The sequence below is a fragment of the Herpailurus yagouaroundi genome, unplaced genomic scaffold, assembly GCF_014898765.1.
Source record: "Herpailurus yagouaroundi ecotype Mexico unplaced genomic scaffold, PumYag 163, whole genome shotgun sequence".
In the NCBI taxonomy this organism is placed as follows: Eukaryota; Metazoa; Chordata; class Mammalia; order Carnivora; family Felidae; genus Herpailurus; species Herpailurus yagouaroundi.
In genome coordinates this window covers 65,523,974-65,540,384 of record NW_024412404.1, presented here as the reverse complement: position 1 = coordinate 65,540,384, position 16,411 = coordinate 65,523,974, and the positions used below count along the sequence as shown (strand labels likewise).

At 51.0% G+C, this 16,411-nt stretch overlaps 1 protein-coding gene across 2 annotated transcripts in view; it reads left to right on the top strand.

Moving 5' to 3' along the window:
* Window positions 1–13,167, top strand: part of CUNH10orf143 (chromosome unknown C10orf143 homolog) — a 46,493-nt gene extending 33,326 nt beyond the window's left edge. For both annotated transcript variants that reach the window (XR_005793759.1, XM_040486806.1), the window contains one exon: window positions 12,616–13,167. Coding sequence is in view for 1 of the 2 variants with exons in the window: in XM_040486806.1 (XP_040342740.1) it covers window positions 12,616–12,645 (30 nt within the window). In the remaining variant the exon portion in view is untranslated. The remainder of the gene's footprint in view (window positions 1–12,615) is intronic.
* Window positions 13,168–16,411: the final 3,244 nt, after the last annotated feature.

Genomic DNA, 16,411 nt, shown 5'->3' with positions numbered 1-16,411 from the left:
AAAGATTGAAATGTGAATTTGAAAAGTCACACCTCTTGATATTTGAACAGACTATAGCTGCGTATATCTTCTTTTTCTAATAATACGGCTAGTTTCTCTCCTAAGCTTTTAAAATAATAAGACACTATTTTTGTATTCTGGAACATCAAAAGGTTCAGTGTTAAATAAAAAGCAAATAGTATTTTTAGAAATGTGAGATCCCAGGGAGCAGTGCTTACCAGGAAATCACCAACAGACAGCAAGTCCGACTTGCAGAAGACTTCATTAGACACACGACTCCATCCACAGACGTGTGCCCGTGCACACAAGTGTGCCCCTTCTGTACCACTGTTCCCGTAGTGGAGCCAGGGTGGTGACCTTGGGTCACAGAGAAGCACAGGGTGCACCGGGGAGTCTGTGGGGCCCTAAAGGGAAACTCCCCTTCTTTGGTGCTCTCCGCCCCCCCCCCCCATAACCTCCTTTGTGCCTCGTTTTCTGGTGTGGTTCTGACTTGGCGGGACCTCACCTGATCGGCCGGTCCTGCCCTGAGTCCTCAGGCAGCTGTCGCGCCTCGGAGCCTGAGTTTCTGCTGTCATTCTACTCCTGAGCTCTTGGTTTTTAGCACGAATCATTTCTCATGAATGCAGGGTCTTGGCTTCTCGCGTATGCGGGCACTTCTCGGTTGCCCTTCTCCATCCGCCTTGTCGCTCAGGCTGGCGCGTGGTCTCCTCCCTGTGCGGTCTGTTCTGGCTCCCCTTGCAGCGATCGCCATTTGGGCCTTGCCGCGGGGTCTCTGCTGTCGTGCGTGCTGTTCCTTGGAGGCACCTTCTCTTAGCCCTGCTTCGTCCTGCTCGGGTGACCGACGGCTGCAGTGAAAGTGGCCCCTGTCCTTGTGGTGGGACGTGGCGTTCCGTCCTTTGGGGAGTCCACCCTTCCCCAGGCCGGGGTGCCCCCTCTCTGCAGCCCCGTCCAGGGCTGCGAACCTGGAGGCAGTGCCAGTGGCCACCATCGCTGACGACCTCTCCTTCGTGGGCGGTTCCAGGACCGGGCCACAGCCTGGCCACGACGCCTCCTTTCTCGGGTCAGCTTAGCCCGCTGGGTGCAGGGCCCACGGTGGCCGAGTGGACCGTGGAAACCGTGCCATCCTTTGCAAATTCTAATCCGTTCGATGAAACCCAATAGGGCCGTGAAAGGTCTGTAGGGCAGTCAGATGAAGGTACGTGGTGTGGGGGTGGGGGCACCATAAGGCAGGAAATTGTAGGAAAAGCAGATCTCCCTTGTTCGTTGAGGTGCTGTGTCCTGGCACCAGTTTTCCAAGTGGCATCTGGTCCCCATCACCCTAGCTCCCCAGTGCATGAGCCCTGCAGGGGCAGGGCCACCTTCAGATTGTATTGGGTCTGCATGATGGTCGCCTGCCCGGTTTTTCTCAGCTCTGTGCCCCACCTTTGCTCTGCTCTGTGTTGTGGAGACTGTGCTTCCAGACTCCTTGGCTTCTGGTTTCTGACCCTGGACCCTGGAGTGTGAGGGAGGGTGGGGTGGAAGCCAGGGCACCTCTCTCCCCCCACCTCACCCCCAAGGCAGCCTCTCAGCCCCTCCCTCTAAGATGCCAGCTCCTGCAGAGTTAGCCCGCTTGCCCCCAGCTCCTGCCAGGTGGCACGGGCTTCTGGGCTCTGTGGTCATTTTGCTTCCGCTTGTGTTCCGTGCCGGGGCCTGCGGCTGTCTGCGTGGGAGCATGGGCTTGCCTTGACCTCCCCTGCAGGGCCTCTCTGCTCTTCCGTGAGCGGTTGAAGCCATATTAAATTCCCTGCGTGAAATACCTGCATTCGTTTCTGAACTGTATCCTACTTAATTGCCTGAAGAGTAGACCAGTCCTCTTGGACGACAAAAAAAAAAAAAAAAAAGATTGCAGTTTTAAACACGGGCCTCTGGGTCTCTGTTGCCCACCCTCAGGCCTCAGGGTGTGGTTCAGCAAGCGTGGCGTTTTGTAGCACGGGCAGAGCCTGCCCCAGCCCGGCGCTGCCTGGGCGATGTGGTGAGCCCGGGCATTAAATCGGAAGAGTCAGGCCCTTTAATATTGCTCATCACTGGTGGTGTTTGTTCTGTTATCTGGGGTGAGCTGGGTTTTATTACCTAAACTGGTGCTGAATTGCCACATAAAAGCTGATGTGCAAACCACGATGTTTTGGTTTTATGGATCCCCCCCCAACACACACACCCCAACAAGTTGATTTTAGATAACAGCCTGTTCATTAGTGATGAGGGCAGGTTCTAAGGGAAGTAGACCTAATAAGCCTCTGTGCTGTTCCCACGCTGACGCTGAAGTCCCTTGACTGACAGTGCAGGGGAAGGGCAGGAGAAGGAGAGGCGGGCGGGGCGTGGGGTGTGTGGTCCAGCCTGTTGTCCAGCCTCCCGGCTGCAGCAGCCCAAGTATGGTTACTCTGATTCTGAATGGATATTCTTGTTTTCTTTGTACTTTTTATCTCCAAATGCGTGACCTTTAAAATATTTGTTTTGTGTTATTTACCCACCTGTCTGATCGGTAAGTGCTTCCTACATCTGTGGCATCTCTAAATACTGGGCTGAGACAGGAACCAACCCAGGGCCCAGGGTGCAGACAGCCTGCATTTCTCCTGGCCTGCGTCGCAGCGGAGGATGGCTGTGGCCAGGCTTAGCGGTCCAGGCGTCTAGCGGGGACGAGGCCGGGATGAAAACGTGGTGTTCTGACGCAGCTGAAGGAAGATCGATGAGCAGCTGTTTGCTCTTTGTGCCCCATTTCAGCACCAGCTGCTTCTGGTCAGTCCTTCATTCTTATGTCCTGAGAGAGGAAAACACAATCAGGTGGGTTCAAGGGAAATGTCATCGATTAGCCCGTGAGAATCAGATCATGCTTGTGCATTTCCCCAGCTTGGCCAAGGATGCCAGAGTTTGTTGAACCTCGTGCATTCATGCTTGAGGAGAACGGGGTCCACCACGGTGGGCGGGCAGGCGGGCTCCAGCGGTCCCCGCAGCCCGCCCCTCCGCCCGCTCCTCTCGGCTGGTCTTTGTGTGTGTTTACAGCCCGCGTGCCAGCCTCACCAGCCCCCCAACCCCGCACATGGCCGCAGAGATCGGCTCTCACCTGCTGAGAGGTGCTGCAGTGAGTGAGTGAGTGAGAGACAGAGAGGTGTCCTTGTGGACATAACTCCCAGATGCCAGGAGAGCGTCTGGGCTCCGACACAGCGCTGAGTTATTCAAACTGGATGAACACGCTGCTGAGAAGAGAGTTTGGCTCTGTCAGTACAGCCAAGTGTGAATCCCAGAACAGACGAGTTTGCATAGACTTCTTACCAAATCTTCAGACTTAGCTTCTGACAGTAAATGTTTTCTCTAGAATACAGCAACCGGGAAAATTGTTTTGTTTTTTTTAACTATGTTATTGAGATCAGAGCCTTCAGATAACTAGAAAAACCAAACAAACATTTCTTTCTTGCAAATAAAATAAGTTAAACCGTGAGGAGATGGTGAATGGATTGAAAACACTTTAAGAAAGATGTAATTTAGACTTGCTAGGGGCATGTTAGGTGTGCTCATGCAAATGTATCCACCTTCTGGTACAGATAAAAGCATGAAATGCATAGTTAATGTGTAATAAGTGAAGAGAGAGAAAACAAAAGCAGGACAATAGATACAGACACATCCCTGGTGGCAGTTACTAAGTCCCCACCTTTGTTGAGTTTGGTCCTAGAGTAGGCCGGGGGGACCGGGGGGTGGGGAGGCTGGGGGACTAGAATTCTGATGTCCAGAGGCAGATAGATGTGACTTTGGCCAGTGGAGGTGTGGGAGCTAGAACCTGGACCCTTGCCTAACGTTCCGAGCCTGGAAGATCTACTTGTCCCTTAAGGGGACTAGAAATTAAAACACCAGGCCATACACCGGTGTCTGGGCCCCAGGCTGGTTCTCTTTCTCAGTGGTACAAGAACCAAAAGCAAAGCATGAACATAGAAATAGATACAGACTCTCGAAGTCCATTAAGGCCCTGGATGGTGGCAAATGCAGATCGTCCTGCGGGCACACCTCCGCCATCCAGAGCACACAGGCTGCAGAGGTCAGACAGTCTGCACTGAGGATGCCAGAACAGTTGTCAGAACAATACAAATGACACCCGTAGGTCTATGGCTGGGGTGAGGGGGGCGCTGGGGACACATCAGGAATTATAACGAGAATACAAACCCCCAAGACTCTGAAATAGAAAAGAACTTGAAATTTGCCGTAAGGCTGATTGTTTTAAACTTAAAAATGGGGGCGCCTGGGTGGCGCAGTCGGTTAAGCGTCCGACTTCAGCCAGGTCACGATCTCGCGGTCCGTGAGTTCGAGCCCCGCGTCGGGCTCTGGGCTGATGGCTCAGAGCCTGGAGCCTGTTTCCGATTCTGTGTCTCCCTCTCTCTCTGCCCCTCCCCCGTTCATGCTCTGTCTCTCTCTGTCCCAAAAAAATAAATAAACGTTAATAAAAAAAAAAAAATTTTAAACTTAAAAATGATTAAAGAGGAAATAGAGCCATAATCAAAGATGAGTATAGTGTGAAATGAGAATTGGAAGGTTGAAAGAACTAACCTCAAAGTGAGTGACTTGGCCACTGAAGTTAGATGTCGTTAAAGACAAAATCCGTGAACTAGCTTTGTCTGGAGAGGTCATCCAAAGCACCTCACGAGCTTATAAAGAGACAGAAAGTGTAGAAGGTGTGATGCAGAGTCTGAGGACAGAATGGAAACCCCATCAGGAAATCCAGAAGGAAGGAGTTTAGAGAAGAGGAGGAAAAAATAATGAAATGACCCGACTTGACAAGATTCATGGCTTTTGGAAAGATAGTAGCTGAGAATTTTCCAGAATTAAAGGAAACACCTGTGTAGCCAGACAGTCTTGAAGCAAAAGAACAAGGTGACGAAGGTCACCTGTCAGATGTCAAGATCCATTACAGAGTGATAAGGGTTAAGACGGTGCTGGCCCAGGGATAGAGAAATAGACCAGTGAGATAAAAGGGAGAGTGTTAAACTTGCATATACGGCAACTGCCAACAGTGTAGAGACTCAACGGCAAGTCAGGCGGGAAGGACAAGGTCTCTCAACTGTGCTAACATACGTGGCCATCTACATGAGGAAAGGTAAGAGCAGATCTCTGCCTCACAGAAATCAATCCTGGGAGGTGGGGGGAAGGTTAAAAACCCTAAATGTCCACACAGAATTGTACAATCTAACAAACTCACTGGGCAAGGATTGGCATATTTGGCTATGAACATAAGCTGCGTCGCATGCCAAAATCCCTCCACACTGTTGAAGAAGATCCCATAAAGCAGGGAAGACATTTGTGACATACCAAACAGAGAGTCGCAGATAAATGGACAAAGTGTATGAATTGGCAATTGAGAGAAGAGGAAACCCAATTAGCCAGTAAACATAAACAGATGTTAAGCCTTGCTAGTAATTAAGGGTATCAAATTTAAGCATCAAATTGGCAGATAATAACAACGATAATAGCAAACCTCAGAAGTGTGAAGGGAATGGGACGTCCATTCCGCTAGTCCTCCTCACCTGATTTCGGTCCTACCTCCTTACCCTTTCCCCTGGCTTAGATGGGAAGGTTTCCCAAACTTGATCCCTGTCGAGATGATCGGTAGGAGACTGATCAGGAAAGTTGTTCCGAGTCACTCATTAGAAGCCGACGACAAGTGAGGGCGGGGTGTGGGGTGAAAGGCTCTGCCCACCTCATTCGAGGCCGTGCACATTGACACAGTGAAAGGGAGAGCAGATCCCTGCTAGGGAGGGTGGTGGGCATTCCCTGTGACCCAGAAGATTCTTCCCTGGGAGGAATGCACACAAGGTAATTGTAGTTGCATTGTTTGCCGAGCAAACAGCCAGAAACCCGACTGTCCTGTGGGACAGTGGGTAGGTGAGTTTGGGTATATGAATTTGACAAAGTATCACAGTAAAAATGGATGAACTTAAGGAAACTACAGAAGGATGTGTATAGAATGGTGCCATTTAGATACAATTTTAAACTTGTAAAACATTGGTATTAACTGAAAGAAGACATTCCTGAGAATGAGAAACTTCAGGTTCAGGATGACGAGTTCGTTTCTCCTTAGGGAGTGAGGGCTCAGGATGTACAGGGTGTTCAAGTTGTGTCTGTCATGCCCTGTCTCCCAAGCCATGTGGTGCTTCGTGAGGGTGGGTCTGTTTGTGTCTATACCTTTCTTGTGTTCCTGAAATCATGGTGAGTAGGCCTTGCACATGACCTGTCAGCACATCTCTCATGGAGCTGCTTAGGAGGCAGGGAGGGGTCGTGCTTTGGCCACAGACCTCTCGTTGGTGAAAACAGACACTGGGAGACTTTGGAATAGTGTCTTTGACACGCTCAGAGGACAGGTCCTTTGTGGACATGTGGGCTGGCTGTACTAAGCACGAGGCTAGGATGGCCAGCGCAGCGGGGATGGCAGAAGAGACAATGTAAACAGACCAGTAACAGTGAAACAAATTGGGAAAGTTAGCAAAAAGCTACCATCGCAGATGGCTTCTTAGGTTAAAAAAGTCCTACTTGAAGTAACAGAAGCCTGAGTTAACATTAGAAAACCTGCATTAATCAGAGGAGAGAAACCAACAATCATCCAAATCTAAATAAAAGCAGGTTCCAGATCCCACTGATGGGAAGAACTCAGCAAACCAGAACTAGAAGTGTTTATCCTGAGAAGGTTTAGGGTTCGTCACACTGGGTGGAAGCATTTCCGTTGACGAAGAGGGAAACACAAATTTGCTGCTGTCGCTCGCTCCCTGACTACCCAGGGAGGGGTAATGCTTCCATTTTGGACAACGTGAGATGGGAGAAAAGAAGCAATGGTGTAACAATTGGAAAGGAAAAGATAAGTTTTTATTTCAGATGATACAATTACCCACATAGGAGATCCAAGAGAAGTCACAGATAAAGTGCTAAAACTGATATTCATCACACTTGTTGGATAGAAGATGAACACTCAAACAGGATAGATGAATGGATAGAGAAACTATAGACACACTCCATGGAATGTTACCCAGCCATAAAAAAAGAATGAACTTCTGCCATTTGCAACAACGTGGATAAACCTTGGGGGTGTTACGCTGAGTGGGGTAAGTCAGAAAGAGACATACCGTGCAGTCCCACTACCGCGTCGGATCTTTTATTTAAAAACAAAAGCGGCTAATACATACTGAGAACAGGCTGGTGGATGCCCAGGGTAGGGAGTTGGAAAAATGGGTGAAAGGGATCAAAAGGTGAATTGGAAACAAAAATTTCAAAAGACAGCAATAGCAGCAGCAGCGGGTAAGTGGATTCTTTAAAGTCCTCAGACTCCTCACAAGGCAGCCTGCTTGAGCTCGCAGCATCCCCTCGAGGTGCCAGATGCCCCTTCCCTAGAGCCCATGCCCGTGAGCTTGAGAGAAAACAATTTTATGATGATAGCCCGATTTTGGAGAGTCTGTCCTTGGTGCCTGCTTTTGAAGTCCACGAAAGCTGTGTGTACAGTTTTGTTTTTAGCTTTAAACTCAAGGCTTATCCTAGAATGTACCTTCCTCCACATTCCCTATTTTTTTTAATGTTTATTTTATTATTTTTGAGAGCAAGAGAGACAGAGTGTGAGCGGAGGAGGGGCAGAGAGAGAGGGAGACACAGAATCAAAAGCAGCTCCAGGCTCTGAGCTGTCAGCACAGAGCCCGACAGGGGCTTGAACTCAGAAACAGTGAGATCATGACCTGAGCTGAAGTCGGACACCTAGCCACCCAAGCCACCCAGGCGCCCCCCTCCATATTCCCTATTTGTAAAATACGGTCTGTTTCGAGCTCAGCCATGTTCCTCTGTGTTCCCCTCAGCCCCGTTCCCCATGGACGTGAGTACCGTGAGTCTCCTCGCTCTGGCAGGTGGAGCAGCCTCTGCCTGTTCAGTCTCCATCTTCTTTTCCCCAGCAGGAGCCCCTGACTCAGCCTCGGAAGGGGGAGGAGGTTGTGGGACGCCACCCCGACTTCAGTTCTGCCCACGTGTCCTTTCCCCCTGGTCTAAGTGCACTGCTTCCCAAACTTGATCCTGTCACAGACAATCGGTGGGGAGGATTATAAACCGTTTGCTCATTACTGTTCTGAGTTGATCATTAGAAGCTGTTGCTGAGTACTGCTGAGTACTACTGAGTACTGTTGAGTGCTGAGCTCTGTTCCTATTGCCCACTCCCGCCCCCTGCAAGGGTCTTCACTGGGTAGGCCGGGGCGCGTTCCAGTGCCTGAGAGCTCTGGAAAAGCTGGAGCAGAGGCAGAACGTGATTTCAGGAATTGGGGCTTCTTTGACTTGACGTGGGCCTCGCTGTCCTCAACGACTCAGACTCATACCGACACTTTAACTTCGTAAGGAGGTGGAAAGTTCAAATACAGCATTCCTGAATTTCTCAGCAGTTCGTGCTGGGACCTGGTGGGATGAGGGAGAGCTCACTCCTGGGCGTGCCCCTCCCTGCTGCTCAGTGCAGGCTCTGTCCTGCACGACACAGGGCCCGGGGCACACTGGAAGGGCACGTCCAGGGTCCACCCTCATCCCCTCCCACCTCACCATACCCCTCTCCAGCAAACAAGGGTGCTGTAGTGTGATAGTGCTGTGGTCTGTCCTCAGAATGTACCTGCAGAAAAGGCAGACCCAGGCCCAGGAAATAGGCTCTGGAAGCAGAGCAGGGGTGGGAACATCCCGTTGGCCCCGTGGATTCCTTACCCCATGGAGAGGTACAGCCAGGATGGGCTGGGGGGGTTCCTCTGGAACATGAGGCCCAAGGTGGTGGGTACACTGTTAAGGGAGCTTGGATGGAGGGAGAGAGAGAGAAACTCTTAACAGTAATAATTAGGAAACAAATCACACTCATATTATTTCTTCTGGATGTGAGAATCAGCAAGCCCTTGGACGACTAGAAGGACAGAACAAGAACTTCTTAAAGAGTAAAATCTGTTCCACTCTGAGGAGACGGTGAAGTGCATTAAAAGGCAAGTTAGTGCTTTAAGAAACGATTTAGGCTTCCTAAAGTCTGGATTTGACTTACTGTCCAATATCCTTTAAATTCAGCCTGAAGGATGCCCTTCGGTATTTCCTGTAGGGTAGGTCTAGCTGCAACAGACTTTCTCTGTTTATCCAGAGATATTTACATAGCCCATTCATTTCTGGAGGATAGTTTGGCTGGATATAGAATTCTTGATTGACGGTCTTTTAGCACTTTGAATACACACTGTCACTGCCTTCTGACTTCTGTATTTCTGATGAGAAGTCAGCTGTTAACTTTCTGGAGGGTCCCTCTCCCTCTCTGCCTTCAGGAGGATTTGAATTTTGACAGTGTTATTCTGCTGTGTTCAAGTCTGGACATCTTTGGGTCTGAGGCCCTCCCAATATTAGAAATGAATAAAAGCTCTCTTCTAAAACATCTCTCTTTTGGTGGAAATACATTGGAGTTGTATTTTATCAAAAGTGGTATATTCCCCCTGTTTCTTATTACTTTTTAAGCCCAGTCAGGCCATAAGGTGTGGTCAGTCAGCATGAGACTCACAGGTAAGGCACAACACCCTCTTCCTGCCTGTCATGTTGGAGACTCAGCGCCCAGATCTCCCCTGTCAGCCACAGGGTGTTGCAGAGTCAGAGGACTAGGACCTTGCTTCTAGATTGGTGATAAGACAGGCTCCTTTTTGGGTGTACCTGTGGCTCAATGCTCCAAGAGGGACATTGACCAAGTGGAACGAATTGAGGAGAGGGAATGGAACGAGGCAGGAACTCCGAGCATTGGCGAAAGGCTTAAAGGAGCAGTTTCTGTGTTTAAGATTCTGGACTCGGTTGGGCTCCTGGGTGGCTCAGTCGGGTTGGGCATCCGACTTCAGCTCAAGTCACGATGTCGCAGTCCATGAGTTCGAGCCCCGCGTTGGGCTCTGGGCTGATGGCTCAGAGCCTGGCGCGTGCTTCCGATTCTGTGTCTCCCTCTCTCTCTGCCCCTCCCCCATTCACGCTCTGTCTCTCTCTGTCTCAAAAATAAATAAACGTTAAAAAAAAATTTAAGATTCTGGACTCGGCCTTCATATTGACTTGGCTCCGTCTGTCTCATTGTCCTGAGTCTTGTCCATTCTGCCTCCAACACATCTTCAGATAACCCCATCCAGTGGAAAGGGGGCGGCTGGGGGCTGAAGGGAGACCTCTCAGCAAAACATTTTTTTAAAAAAATTTTGGTATTTGGGCCACATGGTGGTGGTGCTATTGGCAGCAGTAATGATGATATGATGATGATGATGATGATGATGATGATGATGATGATGGTGAAGAATTAAAGAGCCTGATCTAGTCCCCTCCCCCCGGGATGTCCCTCCCTCAAGAGAGGCCCCATCTTGCCTGGAGTCTTGCCTCCTGGCCCTGTCCATTGCACTCCCTCTCCCAGAGCATCTCAGAGTGAGCTTCCCAAGCTCTGTGTGACCCCATCTCTGCCACTTCCTGTGCCTGGGGCAGTGCTTCCTCGCCCAGGCTCCTGCTGCTGAGGGGCTCAGGACAAGAGCTTCCTGGCCAGAGAAGTTGGGGAAGTGCTATGTCCTTTTCCCACCTTTTGGAGAGTTGATGGGTAGTAGGTGATTAAAGAGCCCAAGAACCACAGTAAAGACTCTTGTTTAAATGTCCTTTTATAAAGGGATGCTTGTTACACATGCAGTGCAGAGGCTATTTTGGGAAACAGAGGCCTGTTGAATAAATTCAACACCTATAAATTTCACAATCTGGGCACAGCATGGCATTCCAGATAGATCCCCTGTCCCTGCCTGTGTGTGCTATGAACCCTGGCTTCAGTCATCACAGATGACTTCCCTGGTTCTGGGACATTCTTTTTTATTTTTTTTATTTTTAATTTTTTTTTAATGTTTAGTTTTGAGAGAGAGAGAGAGAGAGAGAGAGAGAGAGAGAGCGAGCGAGCACGAGCGGGGGAGGGGCAGAGAAAGAGGGAGACACAGAATCCGAAGCAGGCTCCAGGCTCTGAGCCGTCAGCACAGAGCCTGACGAGGGCTTGAACTCATGGAGCCTGACGAGGGCTTGAACTCATGGACTGCGAGATCATGATCTGAGCTGAAGTCAGATGCTTAACCAGCTGTGCCACCCAGGCACTCCTGGTTCTGGAACATTCTGATCTGTTCTCATTGCCAGTGAGCCCTCTCACCTTGTAAGATTGCGTTCTGCCTTCTTGGTCCACTAAAATACCTGTCCTGTGTAAAGCCTTTGCTGACTGCTCCTTGGGTAGAGTCCGAGATCTCCAGAGCATCTTATTCCAATCTGCCAGCATGATCCATCCTTGTGAAACATGCTCACAAGCCTGGGCGCCGCTTCCCCCGCCGTGGGCCAGTCCCACGTCTTTCGTGTTGGGTCCCTGTGGCTCAGGGCAATACCTACCTTCGAGGAGATGGACACCATCGTGGACCAGACCGCTTTGTCCCCTCCACTGCCCGGCCCAGCCCACCCTTCCCAGCCTCCACAAGCCCAGGGAGCCACTGGCATCGTGATGTGGTCTTGGAGAGCAGGGCTCCCCTGCCAGCTGCTATCATTGGGCCACGGATCCACACTGCTCTCTGCTGGGACGGTGACCAACTGGGACGAAGGTTTCTAGACTCTGGACAAGACCTCTCACTTCACGGTGGCACAGTGTCGGGCCACCTGTCTGCCCCTAGCCATCTGGTCCTTCCCAGTTATCTCTGTGGGCAAGGGCGAGGAAGCCTCAGGTGGGATGGGCAGAAGCCCTGGACTGTTACCAACTGGGGTTACTTCCCCTGACGGGAACCACTACAGCTTCTCTGTGTTGGGTTCCTATTCAGTATTTAGTCAACGTTGTTTGAAAAAATTCTATTTCACGGGATGCCTGGTTGGCTCAGTCAGTTAAGCGTCCAACTCTTTTTTTTTTTTTTTTTTAATTTTTTTTTCAACTTTTTATTTATTTTTGGGACAGAGAGAGACAGAGCATGAACGGGGGAGGAGCGGAGAGAGAGGGAGACACAGAATCGGAAACAGGCTCCAGGCTCTGAGCCATCAGCCCAGAGCCCGATGCGGGGCTCGAACTCACGGACCGCGAGATCGTGACCTGGCTGAAGTCGGACGCTTAACCGACTGCGCCACCCAGGCGCCCCAAGCGTCCAACTCTTGACTTCGGCTCAGGTCATGATCTCACAGTATAGGAGCTCGAGCCCCGTGTTGGGCTCTGTGCTGCTGACAGTGTGGAGCCTGCTGTGAATCCTCTGTCTCCCTCTCTCTCTGCCCCTCCCCTGCTCGCACTCTATTGCTCTCTGTCAGATAAATAAACATAAAAAAATAATTCTATTTTATGAATATATAAGTTATATTTTCAGTCTCTTTGTTTTCCTTCATAGCATGTAGGAAAGAAGAAAAATGTTTATTTGAGAACATTCTATGTAACAGGCACCGTAGGAAGTGCTCTAAATATGTTTTATTATATGTTCTGGATACTCTGTAAATGTAGATTCACCTCAGAGATAAAACATTCGTACAAGTGTGCGCCCTGTCGTTCTAAACGCAGTGCTTTGTGTCAGTGGACAGACAACCGCAGCAAATTACTTCCCACGGTGTACTTTTGTGTCATCGTAGGGACATCTTAGCCACACGGAGAACTATTAGAAGGTGCAAGCGGGAAGGCTCCGGTCTGGGTTCCAGCCATCCACGTGCCGGCGAGTGTCGTGTCCTGGACGGACGTGGGCGCCCACCTGTTCACGCTGCCGCCCGTTGTCCTCTCGCTCGGGTGACCCCCGTGTCCACCACGCCAGAGCCAGGAGGACCCCGTCCCCTCAGAGGAGCCTTCCGACCGTTGTTACCTGCCACAGCCTCCTTTCAGATGCATCGTTTGCATCATGTCAAAGTTAAAAAAAGATCCAGTGTCAGATCCCCTATGAGGTTTGAGGGCCCAGTGGCTCCTGGAGCTTCGTCCGGGCTCTTCCGTCAGGCTTTCCGGTTGTTTTGTGGGTGTGTCCAGGGCTGCTTGTGCTCTTTTTTAACTAAAAGACTTATTTTTGTATTTAAAATACTCTATCATCTTAACCTGGATTTTACTAAATGCCGGTATCCAATCTGTTCCATGTAATTCCTCAACCGAAGTTGTCAGGCACAGGGCTTCCTTTATATTAAAGTGAAGTTTCTTACTTCTCTCGGGCTTTCTATGCATCGTCGGGGTGTGCAGACTGGCGTCATCTTCCCTGGCTCTGAGGGCTTCCTGACACGTCCTCGTACTTAGTAGGCAAGGTCCTCTCGAAACTACTGGGTTATAGGACGACTCTGGCTCTTTGCCCTCCCAAAGCCCGAGCGGCACGGCGTCCCTGCACCCTCCGTTTTCATCGGTAGCCCCCCGGCCGTGTTCTGTGCCGGTGCCCGCCCCAGCACTGACATTCGAAAGAGCCGGTCCGCAGTCCCGTGTGTGGTCGTGGAGGGACTTGGTGTTGCACAGAAGGGCAGAAGACTGGGCGTTGGGAGGAGACGAGGCCAGTGCCCGTGGTGACGCGGCTTACCCAGAATCTCAGGCGCACCGCTGTGTCACGGGGAAGAGATCGGACTGTTCTGCCCCCGGCGGCTTGGAGGTCACCAGTCATTCAGCCCTGGGTCAGGGCACATACCTGGCCTGAGACGAGACCGCAGTCCTCACCAGACAGCCAGGGCTGAGAGCCGTGAGGCTGAGATTTGTGGCCTTAGAATACGTGCTTCTGAGGACCTTCCTCGCACTCCTCTCTTCAGAGTGAGATGCATCTGAGCTCCCAGGGAAACAGTGGGAGTTCTGGAGTCCTTAGGTTCACGTTTCTGGTGGGTGAGCTTGACCTTCCCCCAGATTCACGGGGACAGGAGGTGGCCACTTAGTTACTCGTTGTTTTGGTAATTACCCGTCGCCCACACATCACCCCAGCTCTTGATGTGAACCGAAAGCTTTTTCTGTGGACGCTAAGCCCCGGGCATCCTCCTGCCTGGTGGAAAGCAGCTCCGTTCAGAGCCAGACACACTGGGTGCAGGTTCCCCGTCCCCCATGGCGTCTGGCCTCATGAGCCAGTCAGCAGCGTCCTGGAGCCTCGTCCTCCCCGTCCCTCTGTGGGGGGTGGCGGGAACGTGAAGCACGGGCGTGCACAGACGGCCGTGGTGACCTCACGGTGTCCTTCCTTGTGTCCCACTGCACAGCCCTCCAACCCCAGAGAGGCCCTCTCCTCTGGAAAAGCAGAAGGGCACGAGAGCGCAGAGTGGCAGTGCGAATGACAGAGGCCGGGGTGATGCCGACCGGCAGTTTTGTCACGAGTCCCTGTAGATCTGAGACGGCGGAGGGAGTGCTCACCGCGGAAAAGCCTGTCGGCAGGGCGCTTGGGAGGGGTGCTTTCAGTGCATCCTCCCCATTCACGTCCCAGAGTAGAACGCTGTGGGGTCCCAGGCTTCCAGAGCCATCTTGGTCCCCATCCCCCGACCCGCCCTAGCCCAGCCTCCCCCGACCGGCCACCGCACTCCAACCTGGCCTCTGGCCTCCCCCTCGGCTCTGAGCGGGCCCCTGCCCCTGCCCGGTCCCCTCGTTTGGGGCCCTGCAGCTTGTGAAGTGTCCAAGTAAGGCTTTGCTTCTTATTGGCCGCTGCATGACTACAGAAGTAATGCGTGTTCATCGTACAAGGTGGGCAGAGAAGACAGGAGCCCAGAAACCGCTCACCCAGGTGGCCGCTGTCGGCCTGCCGGACGCGGGCTTCCCTTCACGGCTAACCGTGTGCTGCGTGGGGGCCGCGTCCCCGTCCCTGCAGGAACACGTCCTCATGAAGGTAACAGGGTACTCCATCCTGGAAGGCACAGGCCGTCGTCGGGACAGCTCGGGCACGATGTGCCCGTTTTGTTGGGACCGGTTGTTTTTAAAGCCTGTAGGTAAGTGTGGGGAGGTCTTTTTAATGTTTGCAAAATGAAGTCTGGGCCAGGATGTGCGGCTTGACGGGCCCGGGGCACAGCCGCTCGGCCTGCTGGAAGAGCTCCCGGTGCCGCCTGCACCCCACCGTAGCCCCCCCCCCCCCCGGCCAGCCCCCGCTGGTGGCTCCCTGCCTGGTCACCACCCCCTGGCCAGCCCCCGCTGGCTGCCCCCCCGTCAAGTCAGCGCTGCAGGTACTGAAGCACATTAGCTAATAGGCAAAACCCGCACAGATCCCACTAAAGCTGGTTTTGACACCCCGTGACGAGCGTGAAACGTGGCTATCCCTGTAGACTGCTTCGTCTTTGTTTTCCTGTCGGGGTGGCGGTGGGGGTGGGCGGAGGTTCCCTTACATCCCGAGGAAGCAGGCTGGGCCTGTATGTATGTGCATTCCCATTAGATACATTGTCAGTGTATCCCTTAATCACTGTCATTGTTTATATTTTGTGTGGGGACAAAAATACCTCTTACCGTCTCACAAAATAAGTTTATAGTGGCTTCTAAACCAACAGATTATACAACTTTCAGAAAATTCAAAAGCAAGGGAAATGGTTAACAAAGAGAGTAGCATCATTTGAAATGTCTTGCCTCCTTTTAAAATATGGTTTAATTATAGGGGCGCCTGGGTGGCGCAGTCGGTTAAGCGTCCGACTTCAGCCAGGTCACGATCTCGCGGTCCGTGAGTTCGAGCCCCGCGTCGGGCTCTGGGCTGATGGCTCAGAGCCTGGAGCCTGTTTCCGATTCTGTGTCTCCCTCTCTCTCTGCCCCTCCCCCGTTCATGCTCTGTCTCTCTCTGTCCCAAAAATAAATAAACGTTGAAAAAAAAAATTAAAAAAAAAATAAAATATGGTTTAATTATAAATTTCTTTCTAAAACATTTAAAATTATACATCAATTCCATACTTACTACAGAAGAAAACTAATGTTATAGATAAAATGAAATACAAATATAAAAGTCTCCCAGAATCCCATCATTCCCATACCATGACTGATGGTAGCATTTCTATGACTATCCTTGTAAAACCTTTGCTCCATAAGCATACACTCCCACAGACGCGTCCTTTGATGTTAACGTCACGTCCGTCTTTTCATGTCAATAAATGTGTACTGGGTCATGTCCTTAAATGTCTGCACAATGTCCCATTGGGTGGATAATGCCACAGTGCCTTTGTCCGGTCCCTCTGTACTGCCTGTGTAAGTTCATTCATTTATTCATTTACTCATTTATCTACTTGCTGTTACGAAAATTGCCAGATAACCATTCTCACACATTTTTATAAGGTTTCCCATTTATGTTCATAAGAGAACATTCTAGAAGTTGAATCGGTGAGTCAGAGGGTACATTCTGGTTTTCTGCCCTCTAGCAGGTTCGTCCCAAGAGCCTACTTCCTTCTCTTTGACCGATACTGGGCAGAGCCTACTCTGTTTTTGAACTCAGGACATTATGCGCACACCCAGAAGTCGGCAGAAGAAACA